This window comes from Azolla caroliniana, unplaced genomic scaffold (genome assembly GCF_043228905.1).
Source record: "Azolla caroliniana isolate FFs.n. ecotype wild unplaced genomic scaffold, voAzoCaro1.0.p SCAF_1, whole genome shotgun sequence".
NCBI classification, from domain to species: domain Eukaryota; kingdom Viridiplantae; phylum Streptophyta; class Polypodiopsida; order Salviniales; family Salviniaceae; genus Azolla; species Azolla caroliniana.
The window spans coordinates 29,718,532-29,746,485 of record NW_028230436.1 but is presented as its reverse complement, the minus strand read 5'-3'; the positions used below and the strand labels follow the sequence as shown (position 1 = coordinate 29,746,485).

General features: G+C 36.3%; 4 protein-coding genes across 7 annotated transcripts; 2 read left to right on the top strand and 2 right to left on the bottom strand.

The window, feature by feature from the left end:
- Nucleotides 1-1,059: 1,059 nt before the first annotated feature.
- LOC147869557 (LRR receptor-like serine/threonine-protein kinase FEI 2) lies at nucleotides 1,060-12,222 on the bottom strand. 4 transcript variants are annotated; one of them, XM_087330799.1, is made up of 14 exons: nucleotides 11,784-12,222; nucleotides 5,933-6,071; nucleotides 5,457-5,592; nucleotides 5,276-5,347; nucleotides 5,079-5,150; nucleotides 4,609-4,680; nucleotides 3,667-3,738; nucleotides 3,496-3,567; nucleotides 3,202-3,329; nucleotides 2,870-3,043; nucleotides 2,230-2,562; nucleotides 1,904-2,146; nucleotides 1,676-1,809; nucleotides 1,060-1,464 (listed from the first exon to the last, which is right to left on the bottom strand). In XM_087330799.1, the coding sequence occupies exons 2-14, from the start codon at nucleotides 6,012-6,014 to the stop codon at nucleotides 1,246-1,248; spliced, it is 1,809 nt and encodes a 602-aa protein (XP_087186925.1). In that variant the 5' UTR covers nucleotides 6,015-6,071; nucleotides 11,784-12,222; the 3' UTR covers nucleotides 1,060-1,245. The 4 variants fall into 4 exon arrangements, with proteins under 4 accessions (XP_087186925.1, XP_087186933.1, XP_087186941.1 ...); XM_087330807.1 differs by having other exon boundaries at nucleotides 12,064-12,191; XM_087330815.1 differs by lacking the exon at nucleotides 11,784-12,222 and adding an exon at nucleotides 6,257-6,331.
- Nucleotides 8,484-11,288, top strand: CCS (copper chaperone for SOD1). The gene is made up of 5 exons (XM_087330827.1): nucleotides 8,484-8,623; nucleotides 9,084-9,156; nucleotides 9,531-9,665; nucleotides 10,060-10,283; nucleotides 10,657-11,288. The coding sequence occupies exons 1-5, from the start codon at nucleotides 8,561-8,563 to the stop codon at nucleotides 10,912-10,914; spliced, it is 753 nt and encodes a 250-aa protein (XP_087186953.1). The 5' UTR covers nucleotides 8,484-8,560; the 3' UTR covers nucleotides 10,915-11,288.
- Nucleotides 12,223-12,730: 508 nt separating the features above from the next.
- LOC147869556 (deoxyuridine 5'-triphosphate nucleotidohydrolase-like) lies at nucleotides 12,731-14,195 on the top strand. The gene is made up of 3 exons (XM_087338893.1): nucleotides 12,731-12,997; nucleotides 13,464-13,555; nucleotides 13,863-14,195. The coding sequence occupies exons 1-3, from the start codon at nucleotides 12,765-12,767 to the stop codon at nucleotides 14,123-14,125; spliced, it is 588 nt and encodes a 195-aa protein (XP_087195019.1). The 5' UTR covers nucleotides 12,731-12,764; the 3' UTR covers nucleotides 14,126-14,195.
- A 1,167-nt stretch (nucleotides 14,196-15,362) lies between these two features.
- LOC147869555 (phox domain-containing protein) lies at nucleotides 15,363-25,177 on the bottom strand. Its single transcript, XM_087330788.1, has 15 exons — nucleotides 24,856-25,177; nucleotides 21,240-21,642; nucleotides 20,773-20,944; nucleotides 20,532-20,671; nucleotides 19,393-20,236; nucleotides 19,150-19,250; nucleotides 18,893-19,037; nucleotides 18,742-18,810; nucleotides 18,586-18,631; nucleotides 18,118-18,506; nucleotides 17,069-17,148; nucleotides 16,818-16,953; nucleotides 16,543-16,732; nucleotides 15,722-15,804; nucleotides 15,363-15,629 (listed from the first exon to the last, which is right to left on the bottom strand). The coding sequence occupies exons 1-15, from the start codon at nucleotides 25,028-25,030 to the stop codon at nucleotides 15,510-15,512; spliced, it is 3,093 nt and encodes a 1,030-aa protein (XP_087186914.1). The 5' UTR covers nucleotides 25,031-25,177; the 3' UTR covers nucleotides 15,363-15,509.
- Nucleotides 25,178-27,954: the final 2,777 nt, after the last annotated feature.

Below are 27,954 nucleotides of genomic sequence, written 5' to 3'. Positions count from 1 at the left end.
TTCAAATGCATTGTATCAATATGTCATTGAATATTAACGACCCATTGAGATTTCGTTTCATATTAATTTGCATGGTCAAGGCCAAGTAAATGCCATTCTAGGTATATGGTGGCCATATACGCACAAATCAAAATGTTGAGAAGCTAATTAATCACATCAATAAAATATGTTGGTCTTATGTGAATTAGAAATTATTTACTTGTGTAGCATGTTATACTCATAGCATCTATGTCTCATCAACATATGATCGGTGTGCATGTTTTATAAGTTTTTGATTGTACACAAAGTTGATATGCTCAAGAGCATTCAAGACTTGTGTGTTATAAGCATACCCTTAAGGACTAATTTTTAAGCTAATTTTAATGATTTAATGGTGTTTAACTGTAGTGATCATCTCAAAGCGAAGGACAAGTGGAAAACATACCATACTAGTGACAAGCATAAAAACCATCGTTGTCACGTTGTACGTTGGACAAACTGAACTAAAATAAGAGATCTTTGTGTCCCCTTTATATAGCCCTACAACTTAGGCTCCAAGACCATTACATGTTACTTCTTCTTAAGGGTCCTAATAACATTAAAAATTTGCTTGAAATTGCTTTAGATTTATGCCTATAACATACTCCCCATTTCCCTATGGAATATGCAATACCATCTAAACCCACCATTTACATGAAATTGATCATGGCTAGGTGTGCTTGAAAACTCTATCTCCATCACAATGAAAATTAACATTAATAGAGGCCAATGACTAAAGGCTCTAATTAAAGTATATTCAATTCAAGTATCCCACTAAGAAAACTCGAGTTAAAATATATCCAATTAGAGTATAGAGCTGTTATAAGCAAACTCTAATAAGAGGAAATATTGTTCCCATTTTGAAAGCTTCTTTGCTAATACAAACGAATATTACCTCAGCCTTTTTCTTAATATAAAAATTTAATGCTTATCATTCGTATTTTGATTTGTAATATCACATTGTACCATTGGCCATGTTTTGACATCTATCTTTGATATAGACACTTTCCCTCATAATTAGTCTCCTATGATCCTTGAATATGATACCCTAAGTAGACATTTATTAGCTATCAAAATCAAAGCAATACACCAATGTACACAACATATTTGCTAATAAAATGGTGGGTATTTACCCATTGTCTAAAGAATGCATCCATTGTGTCTGAATGGAGAATTGTGTGTGTGTGTGTGTGGTTTTTGAGTTGAAATGTACAAAATGGACCAGCCTTAATCTGAGTTGGATTCATAAAAATCGTTCAGGCACGGTGAGGTACTCTCAACCTCCAACATTTTGACGACCATGTGCATTGTTGGTCTTTCATCTGGTATAGAATGTATGCACATAATTGCAATGGAAAGCACTGCGTCGAGCCTCTCTGTACATGGCAGTTCACATGATGGATCAATAATGTCTTTTAATCTCTTCTCCTTTAGAAGAGTATTGGCCTATACCAAGCAAAGTACACATATGTTAATACTTGTATCCATCAAACACAATATGTATATGTTTGTGTACATACATATGTCAATACTTGTAACTCAACCAGGATATGTATATATGTGTGTGCACATATGTCAATACTCGTAAACATCAAGCACAGTACATATATACATATGTGTGTGTTGTGTGAATGAAGAATGAGCCTCATCCACTCACCCATCCAACAATATTGAGTCCTTTCTCTACAAATGAAGAGTCTGTTGGACGTTTGCCACTCAGGAGCTCGAGTAAAACCACTCCAAAGCCATATACATCACCTTTCTCGGTAGCTCTTCCATGTTGTAAATATTCTGTAAACAAATTTGGGGGACATTGTTAATATACATGTAATTTTATCTTTTGCATGTAACAAACGTGTAATTGGATGGTAATCATCATCGTTACCTGGAGCCAAATAACCAAATGTTCCAGCAACAACTGTCGTTACATGTGAATCATCTTCCTTCAAAAGCTTGGCTAGTCCGAAGTCTGATACATAAGGCTCAAGATTCTCTCCAAGAAGGATATTGCTGGACTTCACATCACGATGTATTATCCGCGGCCAGCAGTCGTGATGCAAATATGCTAATCCTCGTGCCGCTCCAAGAGCGATTTTCATCCTGACCCCCCAAGAAATAGTTGTTTCACCTGTAGTTGTCCCTAAGAATGAGTAAGTAAAAAAATAATCATTCTAAGAGTCATGTCCATGAAGGAAACCTAGATTAACTTACCATGAAGAACTTCATCTAGACTTCCTCCAACTAGATAATCGTAGATAAGCAATTGTGCGGACGGTGCATTGCAGTAACCTCGTAAATTAACCAGATTTCGGTGTTTGATGCTACCCAAGACCTCCAATTCCCTTTCAAAAGCTTTATCTGAACTAATATGGTGTTTCTCTATTTTCTTGACAGTGAACACACTACCATCATCCATTACAAGCCTATAGACAGTTCCAAACCCGCCATAGCCAATCACATTGCTCTCCGCAAGCAAGTCTATCCTTCTTGCTATTTCTTTGGATGTATACGGTAAATCCCCGTGGAAGACGACGACTGCAGGAGCTGAAAATATTGCAAGTAAGAATAGGTAAGATGTTCCAAGGGTAAACAAGAGACTTTGCGAAGGCAAATTGATGCATTGCCACTTGTTTGTAACATTTAGAGACCTATGAAAGAGATGGGATGATTAGAAATTCTCATCTGTTTTGGAAAAAACGTAAATTGAAAGAAACAGTATTCAGCCTGTACTAAGTTTTACCAAATTTGGCAAAAACGTATATAATATAAGGGGCAAAAAACAAACAATTGAATAGATAATAAGTAGCTGAAATCTATATTCCATAAGTTTTTCCTTGTGAAAAGAGAGTACCAATGATGTTTTCGATTGGATCGAAACTAGAACAAGGCTTGGACTTCTTCCAGAACTTATGATACAGAAAGCATCCCCAAAAGCACATCAATGCAACTAAGAGTGAGACACCCACAGTGCCAAGTGCACTGACAAGGAGCTCAGTTGGATAATGTCGGGTTTTTCTCGGAAGGCCTGCAATGCAAGAGAAAATATGTATTATGATGCATAAATCCATATTAGATCCAAATCAAATGCATTATATGGGAATTGGTGGGGACCATAATATAAAAAAACTTCATTGTGTCAAAAAATCATGCTGCAAATAAAAATCAGAAAAAAGAGGAACACACCTGAAGGAGGAATACCTTCGTTCAATGGTGTTATGAAAGAGTGAAAACTTGAATCAGTAGGCCCCTGTAGCTCACTCACACAGATTGCGCTGACTTGTCGTCCACACAATCTCAGGTTTCCAACAAATCTGCAAAAAAACTATTAGTATGCTTTTGCACACAAGTCACCAAAAAGAAGAATAATTAAACTTTTTTGCAAATCTGGTTTAAAGATAGTTTTTTGGCAATGCCAATTTTCCACAATCCACAATGTGTCAGGTTGTTTGTTAAGTTCTTTAGATTTCAGACACTTACGATTCTATCTGGAATCTACTTAGAGCACCACCTTCTGGGATCTCACCAGTCAGAAAGTTTGTTGACACATTGCTGGAAAACATAATGTAACATATTGTATATAAATATATTAACAAATCTAGATAGATTCAACATATTCTATTATTTCAATCAATATTTCCACAAACTTACAAGATGATAAGCTTTTGAAGGTTCCCAAGAGACTGAGGTATTTTCCCATCAAGGGAATTGCTAGAAAGATCCCTATTCAGAAAATATGGAAATCCAAGTAAGGCAAGATTAACTTATCTGCCCACCCCACCACATAAAATCATTATAAAAAAAAAATGTAAATCACGTCAACATGCATTTCTCATCCAATTTCCCTCCTCATTCAATTTCCTTCCTCATCCAATTTCCTTCCTCTATACCACACAGTTTTTTACACACACATGACCATGTTCTTTCAAAAAGCAAGTTAATAGTAAAACGGTTATCAATATTTAATAACTCAAAAATTAGGGATTTCGAATTAAATATTCAGAATTGAAAATTTGAAAAGGGGAACCCACAATCTATAGTTAACTATTCATAAAATACACCATTGAATCCAAAATCCACAATAGATAATGCATAATGCATGCCTAGAATCCTTCATCCAGTAAACCATAATCATATACAATCCAAAAATGATAAATTCAAGTATTGTAATCCATGAACCCTAATCAGTGTGATTGATAATCCAATATCCATGATCCATGACTAAAATTTCAGAATCTGTAAACCATCTCTGGAAACGTCTCATTTTCTTACTCATAATTACCCTTCTCCACATGCAATCAAGGAACCAGCAAAAGATTCTTATGGTCAAAATGTATATCTTAGACCACCCAATACTCATAGAGGAAATTTCAACACAAACATTCCTTGATATCAGCTTTCTTCATATCAACCATAGTAGTTTTTTTAAACTAGAATCATCCAAAAGATTCTTATGGTCAAAATGTATATCTTAGACCATCCAATACTCATAGACGAAATTTCGATACAAACATTCCTTGATATCAGCTTTCTTCATATCAACCATAGTAGTTTTTTTAAACTAGGACTACGGGGGGTGTCAGTGTAGCTCACAGAATCATAAGTTGAGTGAGCTTGCCAAGGTCTTCTGGTATATGGCCGCTCAGGTAGTTCACTTCTAGGTATCTGTTGGATAATAAAAAATTTCTTTGTTAGTGATATGTAAGTCATTCAGCATTCAAGCTATATATATCATCCAGAATTAAAACAATGATAACAAAACTTTCATCTTTATTCGCTCGTGTGACAGATTTACCTCACCATTGATGACAGGTCAGAAATTTCCTTAAGATGAGAGATCAGAGACCCAACATACTAAGACCCTCTGGATCGGTTAGTATGATTTATTTATTTCTGAAGACACCAACCAAACTCACCATAGCCATTAATATAGTAGGATTGGTTACTTCATTTTTTATTTCAAATAATGGCATAACCAAACTTAACCGCAATACATGCTCTTCAGTATCGAAATTATTACTTCCGAGATAAGAAATGAAAAGAGAAGAAGCTTGAAAACTCACAGGCATTTTAATTTGAAACAGTTTCTGAGCTCGGCTGGGATGGGACCAAAGAGACTGTTATGATGTAGCCCTCTATTACCAAAGAAGTGATATCATCAGATAAATGAAGTTTTTTCTACAAAACACTATCACAGATGGAGATTCTTTTCTTGAGTACTAGAAAACATTAAAATCATGAGGAAATTTAAGATTCATACAATCGTCGCAGTTCTGTAAGATTCCCCAGTGATGGTGATATTCGACCTGACAGCCTTTTGAATGGTAAATTCCTAATATACGACAATTTCATCATTGTAAAGGAATGGTAAGTCATCAATCTCTCGGTATCAAGTACCATAAAACTTGTTTGCATGTTGAAGATTTTAAGCAATTTCTTACAAGTGAACAACACGTTTCGTGAGAGGGTCACAAGAGACCCCCGGCCAATTGCAGGGGTCTTCATCCTCTTCTCTCCACGAGGGAAGCACAACATTTGCATTTTTCATACCCATTTTGAACTCGAGTAGAGCTTTGCCTGAATAGAAAAACAGAAATTTATGACAAAAATGAAATAAGTAGAAAGCCAAAAATTTCAAGAGAAAATATGTGCATGAAACAGAACGTATTCCTTCTTCTTCTTTTCTTTTTGAGGGTGTCATTTGTGGGATGCTTCAATTATTTAACATTTTTATACTTCTATTAAGAATCAAAATCTTTCACTCAAAAACTGACTCGATAATTAGAAATATGAATTTCAATTTATTTCCAAGACGAAAAAGTGGGTACAAAGAAGCTTGAACATTGGCATTTTTATACTTATATGCATATAGATGTATTTATTCATTTATTTATTAGGATAAAAAACTTTCGCATACCATCTGAGCTCAAAGCATCGACATGACCTCTGGATGAGATGAAGACAAAGAAAACAAAGAAGAACAAATTTGATTCCTCCATCTTGAATAATCACAGAAAAAAGCAATTGTGCTCTATCAACATTGTATTAATGGAAATCTGCAACAAAATAAGCAGAGAAGAATCAGCTGTTATTAAGGCTCTAAATTAGAAGGAAATACGTAGATAAAGAAAGGAAACAAGAAAATTTAACAAAAGAAAAACGAATAAACGCAGAATTATGAAAGAGCCCATCTAGGAAGAAAAAACAGGAAAAGAAGAAGAAGAGGGTTAGAATGAATCACAGTTTCTTTTTTGTATGTGCAACGGGTAATGGTGGGAGGATTAATAGGAAGTGCCATTGTTTCTGCAGAAGGAAAAATTGGCATGCCATGTTTCCTCTCTAAGCCACAAGAAACTTAAAGAATTCCTCGCCCTCCACTCTTCTTCTGTCTTCTGTCGTCTTCCTCTACTTTCAAAAAAACCGTTAAAAACTCTCTCTATCAGATTTTACCGGCACATACATGATGCATTTACAGTACTATGCAGTTTATTGATTGATTTGTCAATTGCATTTTTAACAACTTCTGCGGAACCAGACACGGAAATCGCATTTGCTTACCGGAAAAAAGCCGACATTGGCATCAACATAATAATGTATATATGAAGAAGCTAGCATGTTACGGAAACATGTCAGGCGGTATTCTCGAGCTTGTATTTGGTTTGTGTTTTTTTTGCACGAAACCTTTTGGGAATCGGATCACCCTCTGATCATTGATGCCTCATATCGAGTAGATATAGATTGGGGACCTCGACATCATGTGCAAATCCACAAAAGAAGTTGCGTGAATCGGTCATACTGGAAGCCATAATTCTGAATGAAAGAGGGCGTTGGATACATCTTTTAGATGTATAGGTGGTTGATCAATTTTTCTAGCTGATTATGAATAGTGGGAACTGTCTAAAGAGACATGAGTTTATGTTACCCTTTTTTTTTTTGAGATGTCACAGAGCTTAATCTCATGTTCCTTTTCCATGGAATGTCAACAAACTCTTCTATAACCATATTGCAACATCAAGAAACTCTTGACCAATATTGTGCATAAGGGCATTAAGCTTAGGTTTTCCATCACTACTTTTTTTTCCCATTAATACAAGTCTCGCTTCACACACACATGATTGAGTACAAACTTCCTAGGGCAAGCCCCTTCCCCCCCCCCCCCCCATACATGTATCTACATATATATACTCGTACAAGACTAAAAGAATATATGGCCCATTTCTCTTGTCACATATAACATTTAATGTATAAAGGTTGTAGAACCTTACAATAACTTTCTTCAATAAATAAGGAATATTAAGATGATTTGATAGCATCGCCACATAACACCATATCAATCACAAACAGATGACGTCGATTGGTATTTGTAAACAAACCAAACTTCTTAAAATGAGACCAACTTAGAGCTCTCAAACATGACTTTGCCATCATTGAAATTCATGTACAAAGGCAAATAAGCAAACGTAAAATTGTCGTGATGAATCCAAGATGCATGGCCATGCACACCAACGATAGGCAGACATAAATCACATACTTCCACAATAAAAGTGCAAATTAAAACACTTGAACTTATTAAGAGGATCTCAACCTAAAAGTAGGGGCAACACATTTGTAACCACAAAATGTGTTGTCTGGCACCATGCATAATGATGGTTCTAATATCATTAAATACTAAGTGATGGTTAGCTACAATCTTGTGCTATTACTTGACTATGGGCTATAATTCATGAGAATGATGGATTTGGTGCTCGGGCAAAGAGTAATTTGAACACATCCTATTGTTTGTGAGCATTTATTGCTCAATGTGAGAGTACAAACCCATGTAAAGTACTTGGCATGATGCAACTACCGGCAATGCTACAACAATTGAAATTTATGCCACAATCATGATGGATTGATTGGTCAAACTATAGAAGATGAATCAAGCACGAGGCACTTAAAAAGGGCCATGGTTGATAGCTAGGCATCTAAGTTTTAGGAGGGGAAAAACCCAATGCTTCTTTTTTTTTTCTTTATTGTCCCAAATACCCCTAAGTTTGTTTGTTATATTGTTGAGATGGCCTCTTCATCGACCGGGAAAGAGAAAGCCATGGATGGATCTAATTTTAGGAGGGGGAAGAGCTTGGTGCTTTTGTCTTTATTGTCCCCAGATACCCCTAAGTTTGTTTGTTATTTTGTCGAGATGCCCCTCATCATTGACACCTAAAGAGAGGAAGCCATGGATCCAGAAGTAAACATATGTGTACATGTACATAAATCTTGATCTATCTATCTATCTATCTATCTATCTATCTATCTATACAAGAAACACCATGGAAAACGCAAGGGTTTTCTTTTTTTTAGAGGTTTTTCTTTGATCTTTTTTTGTTTTTTTAGAGGTTTTTCTTTGATCTTTTTTTTTGTTTTTTTAGAGTTAATTCAGAAAACCAGAGAGCAGAGCTTAACATTGCAACACGGTCTCTTCTATCTCTCTCTTCCTTCGGTTTTCATCTCCAGTCTCTCACCAACACATCGATTTCTTCCGCAACTCTTTTCTTTTTCTTTGCTCATGGATTTGGGTGGAGCTCCAAGCAATAAGACACCCTTCTCTCAGGATACATTCTCACAGCTCGTAAGTTATTCTCCCTCTCCCTCTCTCTCTCTCTTTGTGTGTGTTTCATCTGTCTTTCTCTAGGAATCTGTTTGTTTCCTTTTTCATTATGTAAATATATTCTCTGCTCAGCAATCGCTAATGAATATCAATAAACTCCTTGTGTGTGTGTGTAACTATCCATAGGCATATGTATATATATGTGCGTGCTTGTACATTTTTTGTGTATATGTAGAGATGTTTGTATATACGTATATATATATATATATATATACATATGTCCGTATCATATATACATATATGACACGTCTCTCTCATATGTATATATGCATACATGATGGGTCATGATAGGTAGTCTTCCTGATGTAATGGTGAAGAAAGGAATTTCTTTTGTTCCCATATCTACTAATGGGCCAATGTTGTGTTATAATGGACCAAATCTTCATGGTCTGGTTTCAAATCTCACTTTCTTGTTTTTCAGACAGAGTTCATGGTGAAGATGGAGAGTGAGGAGTGTGTGTCTGCCATTCGCGAGAAGTTAGAGCCTCTAGAAGGTATGCATACTTGAAGGTATTCTAGATTTTTTTTTTCCATATATCGTCTCTTCTATTATTGGGAAACTTAATACATGTAGTTACTTCAAGTTAATCTTCATCAAGCAAGAATCAACTTAGAAGATTAGTGTGATCAATCTTCATGGAATGATAATCAAACAAAAGATTTCGAGATTTAAAATGTAGGAGCGGGCTAACTTTTCGCTGAATCCACACGCATGCAAATTGTTCAAAGTGATCTTAAGCGTTAATATTGAAGTTCGAATTTAAGCTCCATGTAGTGGGCACACAACATAGTAAAATAGCAGTGTGAAAATCTTGAAGGTGGATTATGTATTCATGATCTTCTTCTTTTGGCCATTTGTAACAATCAGGAGTCAAAGTAGTTGAGGTTGATCGCCCAAATAATTTAGTCAGAGTAGAAGGCACAGCAAGTTTAAAATCCTTGAAGGAAGCCTTACGGAAAACAGGACGGAAAGCAAGGCTTATCGGCCAAGGGGTACCAAATTGTGAGTAGTTTTTCAATCAGAACAGCCTTCTTCTCTTTCCATTCACACAAACTTCTTGAAATACCCCTACTCACGTACAACTAAAATACTCTCTTTTTTCAAGAAATTTCCCCAATACTCCTTTTTTTTGAGAAATCCCCCAAATACTCCTCTATCTCTCTCTGGCCTCCTTATTGCTTTAAATACCAGCATCATCTTTGCAAAGTTGAGATATTAAATTGCAGAGAGAAAACAAATTCTAGAGAAACTGAGGGGTATTTGGTACTTTCATCAAATATGGGGGTACTTTCTGGGAACTTTGAAAATACTTGGGAATTCCGTGAAAAGCAGGGAGGTTTTTATTTTGTCTGAATGTCCCCAGTATTTAATATAGGAGCTATATATTTTGATGCAGATATTCCAAATTCTGTAGCTGTAGCTGAATTCAAGGGTCCGGAGATATATGGTGTGGTGTGGATTTTACAGTTAAATATGACAATGGCTCGGATTGATGCTAATTTTAGTGGGTTATCAGAAGGGGCCCATGGATGGTCGATTAACGAGTATGGGGATTTAACTCAAGGAGCGGCTAGTACAGGGAAAATATACAACCCACCGACTAGTGTCGAGTTAACTGAAGTAAGTGGACCTAATATTTCTATCTAACAAATTGCACACCTAATTTTGAAAAAGAAGAAGAAAAAGGCATTTCCAACAAGAGTATGGGGAAAAAAATACTAAAAAACAACTGCGGCTTTTGGTTGTAACATGAAGACACTAGATCGTCATTGTTTGGCCTCAAGTTAAACGAAGTTAAGTGGAGCTAATATTTCTATCGAACGAATTGCTCACCTAATTTGAAAAAGAAGAAGAAAACGGCATTTTTAACAAGAATATGGGAAAATATACTAAAATACAAGTGCTGCTTTTGGTTGTTACATGAAGACACTAGATCAGGTCATTGTTTGGTCTCTAATGAATCAACAATGTTTTTGCTCTCAATTTGATGCAGCTCCCTGGAGACCTTGGTCTTCTCTTTGCTGATGCTACTGGAAAAGCAGAATATTCAGGATTGAAAGAAATGCTCACCGTAGCAGATCTACCAGGAAGATCCGTGGTTGTGTATGATAATGAAAGAAAATATGAAGTAGGAATCGCAGCCACTGTCATTGCTCGGAGTGCTGGCATTGGCGAGAATTATAAGAAGTTGTGTACATGTGATGGCACTGTCATATGGGAATCTACAAACCATGATTTTGTCGGGGACTGAGACGAATTTGTTTTCGTTTAGTTATCTTAGCATAGAATGCACTTTTTTGAATCTTCCCCCCTCGCACCACCAATTCCAGCATGTTAGTGATGTTAAGGCATTGCTAAAAGTTGCGAATCAGTTTCTATATATAGCTTTGTTTTCATCTATGTAATGTTGTGAAAAAAAAGAGTAATATAAGTAGGCATCAGTCCATTGTAACAAAACTTTCCGGTTTGCTATAAGTTAATAACTTATTGTGTTAATGTTTCTCAGTATGAACAAAAATGGTAGTGATAAGTTCTGAGCTGGATATACTGATGTACTTAAAAGAGAACACATTGAAGTTGCGGGATCACTTTCCTGGGGTTTTAATAACATATATAAATGTTGCAGATTGACTTATTGGTTTGGGCCCTTCATGCATTCATTTTTCAGGACGAGAACAAGAATCAAACAGAGTAGTTTTCATTCACCTCTTTCACGAGAGAGGGAACAACAAGAGTCTATAGAGAATTAGCACAAAATTTCGATGTCATGGGAATGGTGAACTTGAAAAAACCTTGAACCTTACCCAGCCCCACTTAACGAATGAAGAGATTATTTTATGCTATAGGGTCACTATACAGAAGGCCGACATGAAACATTGGACAAGAATGATTGGAACTTTTAATCCATTTAGAAGAGATGTCTTCTTGAATTAATGTTTGTTTCATCATGAGAAGGCTAACATGAAACACTGAGACAAGAATGATTGGAACTTTTAATCCATTTAGAAGAGATATCTTCTTGAATTAATGTTTGGTTCATCATGAGCAATGCACGCTTTCTTGTATGTTTCTCTAATGTCATCACCGATTCACCGCTGGACCATGCTAGCTAAAACTTACTAGGACCTTGCCTCATAAAGGTGACATATGTATCTTCTCCCTAGTCATAATGATTTACACCAAACTGCATTTAGCAAATGATGCATCAAGAAAATTTCGTCTTATAATAATTATGCATGGTTTCTATTGCCCTACTAATGAAGAAGACCTCAAATGAGCTTGACATATTGGTGGTTTACACAATCTACATATTGATGAATAGCAAGAGGATACATTTGCAAGTAACATAAATTAATAAGGAGAACAAACAAAATATCATAAGAGCAATTAGAGGGAATACCTTTAACTTCAAATCTTCACCAAGGAGGAAGAAGCAGAGGAGGAAGAGATAAAAGAAGAATCTAATTTACTCTTTCATTTGAGAGAAAGGGGGCATTAGTACAACAAGGTGCTTTGTACTACTTTTATTTTCAAAGTCTCTTTATGTAGTACTATGTTTTATCACTATCAAATTAGTTGTGTTCCTCCGCATTTAACAAGACAAATAATTTAGAGTACCACCTCTAGTCTTTCTTTAGTACTTACTCCTCACTTGGTAGAACCACCACTACTGACTATTTGCTTATTTCCCGCAATGATTGGTTAAATGTAATTGCGTGATACGTACTAGTTGGCTACGTAAAATAAGTCTTTATTTAGATAACCATACATGTTGCACTTAACAGCAATGCATTAATGGAGTCAATGAGGTTACATGGCATGGCCATCTAATGAGCCAACCTTGAAACCATCCATCTCTATCATGTTACAATCGCAGCATGGATATAATTATCACATGATTTTCCATTAAGTTCGGGTAGGGAAAAGGAGGCGGACAGCCACATGGGTTGGTTGGCCTGCCCAAGTGTGAACACACCAAGCCCATGCCCCTCTTCTCCCGCCCAAAACTCTCGCAACGAAAAACCAAATGAGAATATATATATATATATATATATATATATGCTTTCTCTCTCTCTCTCTCTCTCTCTCTCTCTCGTTCGTATGATCAGTAGTTGCTGTAGAGTCGCAGGTCTCCGCAAGCTCGCCATGGCTGCTTCCTCGATCTCGGGTTTGGAACCGAACCATAACCTCAGTGTCCTCAGTGAGCAGAACAACCATAAACTTCCTGTCCTTCACCATAACACTAATAAAAACCTTCTCGTTAAGAAGCTCTCGGCCAACGCCATTATTCCTTCTCGAGGTTCGGCGCTCGCGGCGGGTTACGACATATCCAGGTCAATTAAAAAAGGCAAACTTTCTTTTTTCTTTTCTTTTCTATCTTATTTAAATGTTTTATGTTTAGCTTTCATGAAGATTTACTGATCATTTTGTTCTTTTAATTTGTGGAGCAAATAAAATGCCTTTTTTTTTATGAACAGTTATTAATTTAGTAAACTCTTAGTTTAAACACAAATGTAGTATTATGTAATGCTGTGCCTAAAGGCTTCAATGTTTTTGGTATTCATTAACCTTAAGTATGTTTCTTGAATATGTGGAAATCATGCTTAAATCGTCACCATTAATGTGGCTCGAAGAGATACATTGCATGTGTGTAAATCATTAGTCCACAAGTTGACCACCAAGAGTTTTGTCTTTTAATCTTAGCCATCATTTTGGTTATTTTTAATTGTATTTATATTTTTGATTGGATCTCCTTAACACTCATGTATCTTGGCGTGATTTGTGATCATCCGAAAACAGTGCCTATGATGATGTGGTTCCAGCTCGGGGAAAAGCTTTGATCAAAACGGACTTGTCAATTGCCATTCCTGAGGGATCTTATGCCAGGCTTGGTAAAAAGGAAATTTTAAAAGAAATCTTGAATTTTCAACTTCTGTAAATTACGCACACACATGTGACGAATACGTACATGCATATGTACATATGTCATAGACATGTATTTGCATCCATCTTATATTTTGCGTATTTGAGGGTGTTTCAATCTATATGTTTGCATCGAAAGCAAAACTATGATGCATCCACAAGCATTTTCATTTGTCTTCAGTATTTCTTTTATTCAGTAAAAATGCAGACAACAGAAGTGCTCAAATATTAAAGGTAATTGATGACCCCAGTTGCATTGTGGTGGTATTGTGTCAGCTCCTAGGTCAGGTCTGGCATGGAAGCACTCCATTGATGTAGGGGCTGGTGTGATTGATGCTGATTACCGAGGGCCTGTTGGAGTCATCCTCTTTAATCACTCAGACCAAGATTTTGCTGTCAAAGCTGGTGACCGTGTAGCGCAACTCATCCTTGAGAGGATTGTTACACCTGATGTCATGGAGGTTGAGGATTTAGAGAGCACTACCAGAGGCAGTGGTGGGTTTGGCTCTACAGGCATTGGTGTACTGTCGTCGTCTTAATACTTTTTATTGATTTACTCTACAACCTCAAATGAATTTGGGAAATATATTGAGATCTTCTTGTCCAAATGTTCCAAATGTTCCACGTAACTAGAGTTTTATTTGTGCCGTTTGATACTTTGTTTAATGATAGAATAAATTGAGATCACAAATGCTGTGTACTGAGATTCATGAATTGTCAAACGCTGTTGCGCATATCATATTTGAGACCTGCAAATCTGTCTATATATACTTCCAGCTAAGGTCTACATGAACTGAATTTAGTAAACTCTTAGTTTAAACACAAATGTAGTATATAATGATGTGCCTAAAGGCTTCAATGTTTTTGCTATTCATTAACCTTCAGTATATTGCACATGTAAATCATTAGTCCACAAGTTGACAACCAAGAGTTTTGTCTTTTAATCTAAGCCTTCATTTTGGTTATTTTTAATTGTATTTATTGTTATTATTACTTTTAATTGGATCTCCTTAATACGCATGTATCTTGTCGTGATTTGTGATAATCTGAAAACAGTGCCTATGGTGTTGTGGTTCTAGCTCGGGGAAAGCTTTGATCAAAACAGACTTGTCAATTGCCATCCCTAGGGATCTTATGCCAGGCTTGGTAAAAAGGAAAATTTAAAAGAAACCTTGAAATTTTCAACTTTCGCCAGGCTTGGTAAACTTTTGTAAATTATGCACGTGATGAATATGTACATGCATATGTATGTCATAGACATATGTGTTTGCATCCATCTTATATTTTGCGTATTTGAGGGTGTTTCAATGTATATGTTTGCATAGAAAGCAAAACTTTGATACATCCACAAGCATTTTCATTCGTCTTCAGTATTTCTTTTATTCAGTGAAAATGCAAACGGAAGTGCTCAAATATTAAAGGTAATTGATGACCCCAGTTGCATTGTGGTGGTATTGTTTCAGCTCCTAAGTCAAGTCTGGCATGGAAGCACTCCATTGATGTAGAGGCTAGTGTGAAAGCAAGAAAGTACTTGTCCAAATGTTCCAAGTAACTAGAGTTTATTTGACACATTTGATACTTTGTTTTAATGATAGAATAAATTGAGATCACAAATGCTGTGTATTGGATTACAAATCTGTCTATATATACTCTCAGCTAAGTTTTACATGAACTGAGTCAGAAAACCAACCGTAATTGAATGGCAAGAAATTTTACTATCCTGATCTTTTCATGTAATCCTTGTACACAATATTGAATATAGATCAACTCAAAATATATTTCACTCACGTGATAGACAGTTCATATTGATATAAACTCTATGTTAGTGAAGGAACAATTAGTAACAAATGCTGAATGTACAATATATTAACCCAAGAGGGAGCACCACATTAGGATGCAATTTTAACTTTCTCATATTTGAACTCATAAATTTATGAAAGATTCTTGACGTACATCTAGAATAAACTGGGCCAGTTCTGGAAATGTTGTTGCAAGAAGTGTCTCTAAGATGCAGTACATCATCTGCTTTACGAAAACTGAAGACTATTCCCACAAAAAAGAAACTAGATTAGGTTTTATACAATAAGAACGTGATCAATCAAGAAGTATGTACATAGTTAATGTTAGAAAATCACCTGCAAAAAGTAATAGACATCTTTTGCACTTTTAACATACTCGTGTTTTCCCAGAAAGCTTATCAGAGGTGCAGGTGCACCATCTATACAAATACAATTAATGATTAAGTCTTTATTTTATCACCAACTTTACAAGAAAAGACAAATCAGAATACAAAACTTAAAAAGACAAAGAAGGCCACATAATATTGGGCATTTTAGTAATTTGAAAAGGCTGGACAAGTGATGCACCACATAAGCTCTGGAAAAAATACTAGGTAGAGGAAAAAATCAATGCCAACGTGGGAAATCTAGGATATATATCAAGATGTTTATTTAACTTAATGTATTCCAGCAGCCAGCCTTTCCAAAGTAAACCCTTATCAGTATTTGAAATGTCAGTACTTCAAATCAATACCCTTTATTGAAATGAGGACGCGTAGAAAGGACATAAGAAACACTAATTATCAGCTGATAACCAGCAACCTTCACTTGTCCAGAATTTGGTTGTATTGGAATGAACGTGTGAAGGTGTTTTCAGTTTGGTAGTGAACTTTGGTAGTGTGTGTACGTCCTGATCCCATATTCTAACAGGTATATACATCTATCAGATAAATAGCACCATCATCTTGCCACTTATGTAATTTGTTTTTCCTAGCATTGTGGAAGGTGGAAAAAGGAAAGCTAATATAGTATTTCAAAACCTTAACTCATTTGGAAGAAAAGTGTATAACCTCACTGGATTTCTAAGTGATAATCAAGTTAAGTTTTACACTCAACCCAAGAAATGGAGCTCTAAGGATCCAAAAAACATTGAAATAAAACAAGATAGTATAACTCACCAACTAGAGCTTCATAAACTACACGTGCACATCGGGCAGCTTCCAATTGTGATTCAAAAAACGCCGACTGCTGCTCCATTCCTTTCTGAGAATCCTGCTTGACAACCTTGTTCCCGACAAGTGCAGATCCAGCAGCATTTTCTTCATTTTTCCTTGCCTTTGTAATAAAAACACCACCAGGCCACAAGATCTGCAAGCATTATGAACAAGTTATTGTGTCAGGCTAACAATATGAAGCATAATGATCACAGTTATTGAATTGAATATTAGCATACATTTTCTACTGCCTTTATAGATGTTACCACCACATCCTCCTGCATTAGGAATTGTATTTGTGACATTAACCAATCATCAACGGCATCTCCCATACCCAGTTGCAATATCTGCTTGGCTATCCAGAAAACCTGGCGCCTACAAATACCCAGAAAAAGCTCATTTAACCCTTGGTTGCACATTCCAATGTCTGCAAGATGCCACCAAGTCATGTTAACCTTGTTAAAGATCACTCCATTTGAGGTATAACAACCTTATCCAATGTTTATCATGTAGCTGGAAGACATTGTCAATCAAATTAAGCAGAGGCTCTGTCAATTTTGAAGGCGTCCACTGAAAGCAAAGATAGACGTTAGCAAAGGGTTTGCGAAACCACTAATCTCCTTAAAACATAGGACATCTGAAAAGACATATGTAATATACTGCAAGATTGCAACCCATGACATGATAAGACCACTGCACAAACTTGCCTATATAATTTATATAAACTGAAACATTCAACTGTTACAAACACCGACACAACCACATTAAAGTCCTTGGGCACGCTCAAATTAGATGAAGATTATTTTGCAGATTTATACGAGTAGTTGCTTCAACCATAAAAAATTTATCTACATTGATGCAACCAATTCAGGATGTCTGAACATGTCATACATAACATTTTCTGAACACATTTTGCATTTGAATGAAGCTACAGCTAGTACTTAACGAGTAGCTAAAATAGTCAAGGAAAAATAATTTGAAGTGAAGGATGGGCCTCCGGGGTGGTTCAATGGCGGCTCACAAATTATCAAGCACTAACAAAACTTTAGAGGATAAGACTATTCTTACTTGGGTCCCATCTTTAACAAAACCTGGCCTAGCAGCAGGTCGCCTCACTAACTATGTGGCAATGACATCTTAGAGATAATCCTTCTATATTTCTCTCTATTTTTGAATCCTTTTAAGAGTAATTGGCAAAACCAGAGCTTAAAATGAACTCTTAGAACTTACATCAAAGCCCCATATCATTATATTTATGTCCCAAGCTATCAATGATCGTCAACTCCTAGGTTTCATACATAATTTGGTGGCACCACCTGGGTTTTAATTCTGAAAAGTTTACATCTTCTGGTCGCATTGACAAGACACAAAAACTTACTATGGAAGGAAGTATCCACCAACAATAGCTCTCATCTGTGGGAACCACCATGTGTATGAGTCAAGTTACACCTCAAAGCAGCTAGCAACTCAACACTGGTGTTACACTCACCTCAAATGAACATGGAAATACTAGTTTTATTTCTCTAGAGGATCACTCACCTCAGCTGGTGCAGTAGGTTCTTCATCATAGACCTCAGAGCCCGCAGTAGACTCTTCAAGGGAAAAAGCATCTGAGCCTCCTCGAACAAGTCTTCTTCCATGTGGCAAAAAGGGATTATTAGTACCATCATCAGAGGCTGAACCTTCCATCAGATCAACAACCTCATCTTCACCATATTCGTCATCTGAATCTTGTTCTAATTTCCCTCTTTCAAATTGGCTACTGTTACTACCAGCTAATCTTTCTTGTGTGCATTGCAGTTTTTGCCTATCTCCAGCCATGACATGAGATATCTCTTCTGATGAAGGCCCACCAACGCGTCGTAACAAACCATCAGAGACTCCTTTCAGTTGCCGAAACATGTCATCCACTGCATCATCAACATTAACTGTTGGCAAAATCCATATTAGAACACATTTCCAGCTCAAACTTTTACAGATCAACCACATATATCCTACAAAACGCACCTGCTAAGGTTTTCATGACAGAGGGAGACTTTGAATGAGCATAGCTCTGTCAAATATGCAATATAATTAGACAATAAACAGAGAACTACTATCTTCAGAATGGAGCAAATATACTTTTGGCTTTCCCCATTTCCAGTTCACTCCACAAAAGTTTACCTTTGAGGTGACACTAAGAAAATCCCAGACTTCATGAAGCTCCGCGATACTTGGAATAGAAAGTAAATCCTGTCATGCCCCAAATAGATAGGTCACTAACAAAATCATACTTTTAACTATCTCAGGTAATTTCTCCTAAACACAGACTTACTTTTAAATATTTATCTAGAAGAATACACCTATCTCGGACAAAACCATCATCTAGGCTTGATCCCAAAAATCTTTTGGGTGGCAACTGAAGGTTGTACTGATGCAAGTCACGAAGTTTTCGATGAAGTTGCTCAAAATTCCGAAACCTAAAAATAATTCAATATTTAAATTGCATTAGAAAGATTTTGTTTTGCCTGGTTACCAAGAATGGACAAAAAAACTCACCACCCTCAAAGAGAGAAACTCTAATCATTATACCTTCTTTCCACAAACCATGTGTTGTTGTCAGAATCTGTGACTGCAATAGAATAAACAGCAAATGTGTTGGATGAAGCTTTTTCCAAATGTGCTCCAACAACCTGTAGGAATTACTCTATTTGTCACAAAGCTAACAATGAGCAAATCCTAGTTTGAACTAGTTCACAAGATTATATCTTGTTTTTAGGATATCATTAAACTTGCTTTTACAAGTCATTGAGTATCCACAAGCATCTTCCTTACCCAACAATTCAATTTTGGGACTGGTGAGTAAATTGATGAATCTTGCCCAAATGTCTCTCCATATTCAGTGAACCAATTTGCTGCAGAATCTGCATCACTATTTCCCAAAGGATATTGGATTGCCTGTGTATTCAAGTAGCCTAGATTGCTATCACTGTTTAGATCCACTTGCATGGGTTCTATGCTCGTATGCCGATGCTTTAAGACATTACTTCTAGGTTCACTAAATAGACGCTCTCCATAGTTTGATGATGTAATTGTTGAGGAGTGTCGAACACCTAGATTGGTATCCCATACATCCTTGACACTAACACTGCCACGTGCGTCTGACTGAGGTGATCCATATCCATAACTTTGACTGCTGGGAAGATATTCCTTCCTCTTCTCTAGTTTGGGTACCTCGGAAAGTTGCCTCATATCCTTTGATGCAATAGAAAATTCTGATGCTATGGGTCTCAGGGTGTCCTCCATCTGTATAACCTGGTTCATCTTCTGATTCTCCTGTTTTGCTACCTGAGATCGCCTCACTGCTTTTTTGTCAGCAGTCAAAGTTGATACAGAGCTTCGCATTCCTCTTGAATTTTGTTCCTTTGATACATTGTGACGATTCTCAGAAAGAAGTGCCCTTGTTGAGCTCTCCTGCTTTGCTGCATTATCATACCTGAGAGCTCCCTCTGATATCCTGTTTCCCCGGGATGCATTTTTATTGGAATTTGATAGATCAGCACAACCTTCTTGCAAATTTTCACTTGTTGAGCACATTGCAGCAGAAACAGCACCATTCTTTATCTGTGACTTTTCCTTAAGTGAAATTATTGCTTTTTCAATGTTTTTATTTATGAATCTGCAACAGTTTAAAAAAAAGACATATTATATTACAGGTGCATAAACAAACTTTCAGGACAAAGAATTATGTAAAGAAATAGAAGTGAATAACTTTGAAATAGTCAAAATTTTCTTCATTTCGCAAGATACACCATGCCAAAACCCAGAAGATCAATTATTTGCAATTTGAACAAGCAATTATATGGTTAATTTGATCCACTTTTCTCACTCTTGGGGTTTCACTGAGACTATTTAAAACGAGGGGTATTGGAGACATACGAAGATTTTCAAAGTTTTTCCCAAGGAGAATTTACCCAGGATTTGCAATATTCATGATAGGCCGCATCACTGCACAGGCCAGAAGCTCACGGGCCAAGCCTCTCAACACAGAGCATTGCACATCTTGAGGTTGCAAAACAACTGCAACCATGCCACTCATCAAATGTTGTAGGACCTTGCAAAAGCAATAAAATAAATAGCCTACACAGTGTCAAATCTTCTCATCCAATGTTTTAGAAATCAGATTTGCCAATGATTATCAAAGAGAGAAATTACCTTGGTTTCAAACTCTTGAGAATGAAGTGCTGGGTGAAGCTGATTGCTTTTAATCAGTGCTCTTTTCAAACTTTCTTCCCTTTCTTCAGATGAGAGAGAATCAAAGTTTTTTATGTTGCCTTTCATCTGCCTGAAGAGCATCAAATGATTCCCTACCAATTCTACAATGTCCCTATAATCATTTTAACTATCAGCATGACAAATTCCAATAATATCAGGGAAAGACTTTGAAATACACCTCACTTTTACTTTATTTCCTCAAATGCCCTAAATTTTTGTTATTTCTCAAATGCCCTTGGCAACTCCTCCTTGAGCAATTACATAGACAATTTATCTCCTTCATTTGAGTTATTTAAGCAATTGTATGGTCAATTTTTCTCCTTTTTCTCCTTGGGGAAATGAAATAAAACCTGGTTATTTTGAAGTTTTCCCCTCAAAATAAACGCTTGAGATTATGAGAACTATACCTTGTTATCAGATTGATCAAGTTGATTCGCTTGATTCTTTGTCCTAACTCAGCTAATATGTCCTTGATAAAATATCGGATTTGTTCAGGAACATTTCTGTCAGGTGACAGTCCAGAATACCAGGAATCAGTTACGAATTCTTTCACAATATGCCGTGTAAAGTTATCAACGCTGGCCTCAATAGCTGGTGACTCAAACTTCCTCCTCCATGTCATTGATATGGGTGGAGAGCTTAGAAGTGGACTATGCACAGATAGTTGATACTTTGCCAAGTGCGCAAGATGTGAGGGAATATCTGGTGTTTCAGCTCTTTTATGGATCTCCCACTCCATAGAGAGATATCGGAGGAAGACAAGGATACATGTTGCTATAGGGATGTTAAACCACACTGAGCTGCTTGTCACTGTAGAACCATTATTGCAGTATAATAAGTATATAAGCAGGTAGTGTTCATAAGTTTTGGATGTTGAAGTAGGCAAAACAGTACACACACTGAATATGCGCTGAACTATTTTTATTTGGAATGATTTGACCTATATGTTCCAAATTGGAGTTTTTATCTAATGAGATTCCATTTGATATGCTTGTTTAACATATAGACCTCCAAACAACCGTTAACTCAAACATTTAAATGCACGGTAACAGAGAAAATCATACAGCCCCTGGTAGTTCAAATGAAAAATGGAGAAAAAAAAATACATTCTAAGACAACGTTAATTATTCAGGTTATGACTTGAGAGTATCATGATTATGCAGTTTAGAAAGTGAACCAAAAGGACATAGAGAGAGAAGGGAGAGAAATAAACAGCCATCAAGTAATTAAGTCAATCCAGAAATATCATAAAATCTCCAATAATTGTTTAACTGATTATTGCATATATTAGCAAACAAAAATTGCTGCATTTAGTGTATTTGAAACCAGAAATACCAAAAAATGCAACTCCAGGAAACATGACTACTTTGCTTCCAAATTGTAACTAATTCCTGTACTACGCTTTGTTGCCTCTTTAGGAGTCACCCATACCTTCATTCAGGTTGAAGTGCATATATTCCCCCCCATCTAGATTACATAAAGGATGTGCATTTGTTGTGTATAAGTGTGATTATGGGACAAGGAAAGCAAAAATTTCTTAGTCACCAAATTGATGCAGGTTTATTCCGCTTAGCAAGATTTATAGACACGATATAATCCTAAAGTTAGGCTTGAAGTGGTCTTGCATTATTCTCATTTATCTTACATTCACAATCATTGCCCTATTTGATACATTCCTACCTCAAGTCTTGTTATTGTTCTTCTCTTAAAACCTAACATTCATAGTCCTTGATGGCCCTTAAGAGTGACATGCCTGCAGTTATGCTCTCATTTAATTTAGTACTTGTCCAATATTCAAGCTAATAACTTAAATAAATGGGCTCAAATTTCTAACTACTTCTAAATGTTGATGGATTCAAAGTCCTACAAATAAATGTATCATGTTGTCTCTTAAAGGTATAGATTCCATTCCATCAAATTGGGTATATAAATTATATGCATTGGGTTGTGCGAATGAAGGTGACTAGCTGAGAAAGAGAACTTTTAAATTCAAATGCTTTGGTATTGATCTAAACTGATTTCTTCTATAATTTCTTGAAAAACTGGCCATAAGCTTACCTATTAAATCTACTGATGATATCGTGTGGTCCTTCTTCATGATCATTGCCTTCCTGATGTTATTAGGAGAGATCTTTACTTTGCCAAGCGGGATATATTTGATACCTACTTTTCTGTGAGCATTGAACATTCCTAGCTCTTGTTCGGCCTTTAGATTAGGTACTTGCAAGTTGCAATGATCTATTATCATGCCTCTATCCTGAATTTAAGTCCAGAAATAGAATACTCTAAATTCAGGTGTCATTGTTAGGCGTTTATCACCTACTTTTCTTGATATTTATAATAATAAATCTAAGTTTTCAAAAACTTAAAAGAAAACCATTTCATAACACAAATATCTTTTGGTGAAATGAGAAAATATAGACATGCTTTGGTAGATATCCACAACTCTAGAGGTATTATGGTGTTTTAGTGTTCTGTACACATAACAAAGGTGCAGGTAGGTCATTAATATTTACAAACCATAAGTGAAGGATATGTTAATTAATGTTAGAAAGGGACTTATGGGATTGGATAGGTGTATGCACTATCATGACCTTGGCAACCAATGTATGGAGAGTCTTTTAAAAAGGCACACATATTCAAGGGGCCTGGGAAGTTTATAAATATGAGGATTAGCTATCCACATAAACACGTTATGTCGAAAGGTTGTAGTCGCGAGACACCAGCAGTGTGGGCCAGGCTTTCATCGCGATGATCGTGTTAACTCTTCCAAGGTACTAATCATTAGAATATCCATTAGGATGGGACATCGGTGGAAGGTTGGCTATGTCTCCATCATAGCTTAGGGGTGGTCAGGAGCATTGGGTTCCTCTATCCATTTTTTTTACTTTTTTTTTACTTCAATTTGATTTGTTGTTTAGTAAGACCAACTTGTATAAGAGGGTATGACCAACTTTAGCTGTGAAAATCACACTATGTTCATAATGAGAAAGAAAAAAGAAATGCATTCCAAGGAAAATATGACCGGACCAAACACCAACGTACAATCTTCAACTGATCCTGGTGAGTTCAAGATGAAAAAGACGAAAGAAATACATTTCAAGGCTAAATATGACATAGCCTGCCAAAAAACCGCAATCTTTCACTGATTCTTGTGTATGATAGATTTTGAAAATCATGTTATACGGAAAGACAAAATATGGAATTTCAAGGCTAAGTATGACGGAAGAACGCAGCAAAATACAAACTTCCAATGATTCATTCAAATAATTGCAGACAAAGTTCATCCTGCATTTAGTGTACACCAAGAATGGAAAAAGAAATACATTTCAAGTCTAAACAAGACTAGATGACTAAGCATCAAAACACAATCTTTAACTGGTTCTTATAAATAATGGCTGCGAAAGCACGCTGTATTTGGAATGAGAAAGAAAGACAAAGTACATTGCAATGCTGAATATGACTAAACCAAGCAGCAGAACACAGTCTTTCACTGATTCTTGTGCATAATAGCTTTTGGAACAGAATAAAACCGAGAGATAGCTTTTGATTTCAGGGACTTGTTAGCTAGACGCACAATCAACAATTTAGAGAAAATGCATCACTTAGTGTCTTTCAAGAGAATCATGACCTGGACAAAAGAAGCAAAACTAAGACAAAAAATCATTTCAGGCTAAATCTGGGAAATAAATTCGCGATTATAACAGAATCATGACCAAGAATGAGTGGTCTACTAGAAGCAGAATCAAAACTAAGGGAAAACATTTCAGCGTGTGATTTAACAGAATGGTGATTCGTGATCTAGAAAGAAGAAGAAGAAGAAGACTAAGAGGAATAGACAAGAATTGGACATGAAAACTACATATTTATAGTAGAAAACAGGATACACGCACGTAAAATACATTAGAAAAAATAAATGAAATACGCATGATAAAATATACACGGAAAAGAAACGCTGGAGAAATATATATATATATATATATATATATAGAGAGAGAGAGAGAGAGAAGCATATGTACTTACATGAGAGGAAGTAAGCCAAAGCTGAGATGAAGACGGACCAGACGATGGCTCGTCTCTTTGCTTCATCCACGACCTCTTTCCATTTCTCCATTTTCTTCTTCTTTTTCAACGTCGTCTTCTTCGTCGTTGTCATCATCATCATTATCAACATCAACTTCATCGTCATCATCATCATCAGAATCAGAAGAAGAAGAAGAAGAAGAAGAAGAAGAAGAAGGAATGCATCAGACAAACAGAAATAGAGAGAAATGGCATTTCTGCTCTACCTCCACCTCAACATCTACATCTCCTCCTTTTTCCGCTCTTTCTTTTGCCTTCCTTCTGTCAAACCAATTTCGTGGAGCGGGAGGGAGAGAGCGAGAGAGGACGCAGAACTAAAGCATTAAAAACACAGGCCACCATTCTCTCTCTCTCTGTCTCTCTCTTCTTTCTCTCTCTCTCTCTCTCTCTGACAAACACACACACACCCCTCTCTCTGTGTCTCTCTCTCACACACACACACACATGGGACCGTAGTCTGTAGATCTAATTTTTGTTTTCTTCGAAAATAGACATGGAAACCTCTTCCTCCTCTATTTATGTTGGGTGGGATTCCTTTTGCTTTTGCTTTTGCTTTTGCTTTCTGCTCCTAGCCGAAAGGCTCTCGGGGTTTCCTCCGGCGTCTGTCTGTCTGTCTCTCGTGATTCCCGGCGGCCCGAACCCGTGGCCCCCCTTCTTCGGCTTCCCTAAGGACTCAATCCTTCACATGTTATTGTAAGCTCTCTCGGCAAAGATGGCCGGTTCCCCCCCTTCACGTACACCTCTCTTTTAACTCACCGGTTTCCTTTCCGATACACAACTCAATTTGCTGTGTTCAAATAATGATCTCTTTACATCACTTTACTTGGAAGAGGGGGCCCTAGCCAGAGGAGGGGAGGACTAAGCGCACCACACACACGTCGAGGTTGCATGTTTCTTTCCTAAATAAAAGAAGAAAAAACCATCCTCTGAGATACTCATTTCTTATCAACCATAAGTCTTGTAACAGCTTTGACCTTTTTCGTGTTCCCAAAGTTCGTCGTCTCATGCATGGCCTTCTCGATGGACAAAGAACTAAAAGGACCTTTTTCTTTTAGGGAACCAAACATCGCACAAAGAAGTTTTTGTTGATGTTCGGTTCAAAGCTACTGAGTTCCCCGATGGAAAACCATTCAAGGTGAAATGTATGGAGCTAAGTGAGTTGCTTGCTCGAAGCTTTTGACTCAACAAAAAGCTATATCCAACAAACAATACTTGAACGCTATCGATGTTATTCTCTTCAAGGGCCATCTAAATCATATTTGGTCTTTGTGAAGGTGTGAATAACCTATATCTCTCATTGCCAATGTATTCATTGTTATAATTGGACTATTTGTCTTAATAAGTGGATTTTACAAAAGAAAACTGATTTTGTGGAGCATAGTTACAAATAGTTGCTCACGTTAGAAAAGAAGTTAGTTTGGCTACATACTAGGAGGGTTGTATAACATTGAGAAAATAGTTTAAATCAGCAGTTACTAATTATACGAGAGCACATATGAAAGTCACAAGGTTAGATATCACACTATAATCCAATAATCTACTCATGAAGCACTTAGTTGACGTAGATTTCAATCCTCAACCTAAAAATGTGCATAAATTTACGATATGATCAATATCGTCTTGCACACCATTCCCCTTTCTAACGCATGGATTGCATTCTCAGACAAAGCTCTAAGTCATCATATCACATCCACACTTGAATGTTTTGACAAATGTACTACCTTGTCTCAAAAAAAAAACAGTTTCATGTGGTGTGGATGAAGAAAAAGGCAAAATATTCGAATAATATATACTTCCACTTTACAACAACATTGTTCCCCTTTCTCTCCAACCTTCTATTTTCTATTCGACAAGTGCCTAATAGTATCGTTTATAAACCCATAAGAAAAATATTACCATACACAATTATAAGAGAGAATATCAACTAATGGTCATACTATTGGGCTTAAACTTCACAACACCATCCAAGACTAAGATAAATACTCCACAATACACACAAGAAGCACTAATTGTTATGTGAACATGGTGAAACCAAAATGTGTTTAAACATAACATTTGTCCAACTACATACAAGTTAGTGTATGTGGGTGTATTGAGAATTTAATAGAGTTTATCAATCACAATATATTCCATTTCCACAATCCATGTTCATTAATCTCATAACCACATTAGATGTTCATCTAAATGCATAATTGCAAGTGATTGAAAATAAGTATCCTAAGCACACACCGTTGTATATGCATTGGTGTTGTTAAAACATTTTATCATTTTTAACATTTGCTTTCATATGATATTATGAATATACTCCATCATCGTTTTTTACGTTAGTGTGTGGCTCATTATCAAGATGGGTATGACAATGAACTAATCCGTTAACTATAATTAAATTGAGATATAAAATCTTGGTGGTTTATGAGAGCACTTTCCTCAAGGTACATATTGGCTTTAACATATTGAAGCTTAACTTTCAAAAGCCTTTGATGCACTTGCTTGGAACATGTCATCAATTGATTTTCCAATTGATTTTCTTTCTTTTGGTGCAATTGAGAACATGGATCTTAGAATGGGCGAGGAAAGGAATAATAGTTGCTATGATCTTTGTCTTGTCATCCATCTTCTCTCAATAATCTAGATCTATGATAATCATTATATGCACAACATGAAGCCTGAAACCTCGTGATTCAAGAACAAAAGATGCACATGCTCACAAAACAACTCAAATTTGTCTTAATAGAATGCATGTAGCTGACTTTAGGTATAGACACATGCATAATACATATGTCTATTGATGTTTAAACCTTGGGTTAAGCCTCAATGATGGACAATGTTTCATGACCTAATTAACATTTACATCCTACATATTTAGCTTATTAGAATGTATGGGATTGAATTTCGATGAAATTATTGACGTGACATCATTGAAGGTATTACTAAAAGTTATGTTAGATTTGCTTGTGATTGAGTTTTAACTTAAAAACATTATTCATAACTAATGCCATTTTAATCCATAAAAAGTTCATAAGCATAGACATAGAAAAT

What these genes read in the sequence shown, in the direction of transcription:
- LOC147869557 (XM_087330799.1), bottom strand. Translation starts at nt 6,014, where the DNA reads ATGGAGGAATCAAATTTGTTCTTCTTTGTTTTCTTTGTCTTCATCTCA. An exon ending in CGAAGGTATTCCTCCTTCAG is followed by an intron (nt 3,044 to 3,201) that starts GTGTGTTCCTCT and finishes CTTGCATTGCAG; the next exon opens with GCCTTCCGAGAAAAACCCGA. An exon ending in TCCAATCGAAAACATCATTG is followed by an intron (nt 2,563 to 2,869) that starts GTACTCTCTTTT and finishes CAATATTTTCAG; the next exon opens with CTCCTGCAGTCGTCGTCTTC.
- CCS (XM_087330827.1), top strand. Translation starts at nt 8,561, where the DNA reads ATGGATTTGGGTGGAGCTCCAAGCAATAAGACACCCTTCTCTCAGGAT. An exon ending in CGGCCAAGGGGTACCAAATT is followed by an intron (nt 9,666 to 10,059) that starts GTGAGTAGTTTT and finishes ATTTTGATGCAG; the next exon opens with ATATTCCAAATTCTGTAGCT. An exon ending in CTAGTGTCGAGTTAACTGAA is followed by an intron (nt 10,284 to 10,656) that starts GTAAGTGGACCT and finishes AATTTGATGCAG; the next exon opens with CTCCCTGGAGACCTTGGTCT.
- LOC147869556 (XM_087338893.1), top strand. Translation starts at nt 12,765, where the DNA reads ATGATCAGTAGTTGCTGTAGAGTCGCAGGTCTCCGCAAGCTCGCCATG. An exon ending in GCGGGTTACGACATATCCAG is followed by an intron (nt 12,998 to 13,463) that starts GTCAATTAAAAA and finishes ATCCGAAAACAG; the next exon opens with TGCCTATGATGATGTGGTTC. An exon ending in GGGATCTTATGCCAGGCTTG is followed by an intron (nt 13,556 to 13,862) that starts GTAAAAAGGAAA and finishes GTATTGTGTCAG; the next exon opens with CTCCTAGGTCAGGTCTGGCA.
- LOC147869555 (XM_087330788.1), bottom strand. Translation starts at nt 25,030, where the DNA reads ATGATGATGATGACGATGAAGTTGATGTTGATAATGATGATGATGACA. An exon ending in TTCTTAGTGTCACCTCAAAG is followed by an intron (nt 18,632 to 18,741) that starts GTAAACTTTTGT and finishes CATATTTGACAG; the next exon opens with AGCTATGCTCATTCAAAGTC. An exon ending in TGTCATGAAAACCTTAGCAG is followed by an intron (nt 18,507 to 18,585) that starts GTGCGTTTTGTA and finishes TTTTGCCAACAG; the next exon opens with TTAATGTTGATGATGCAGTG.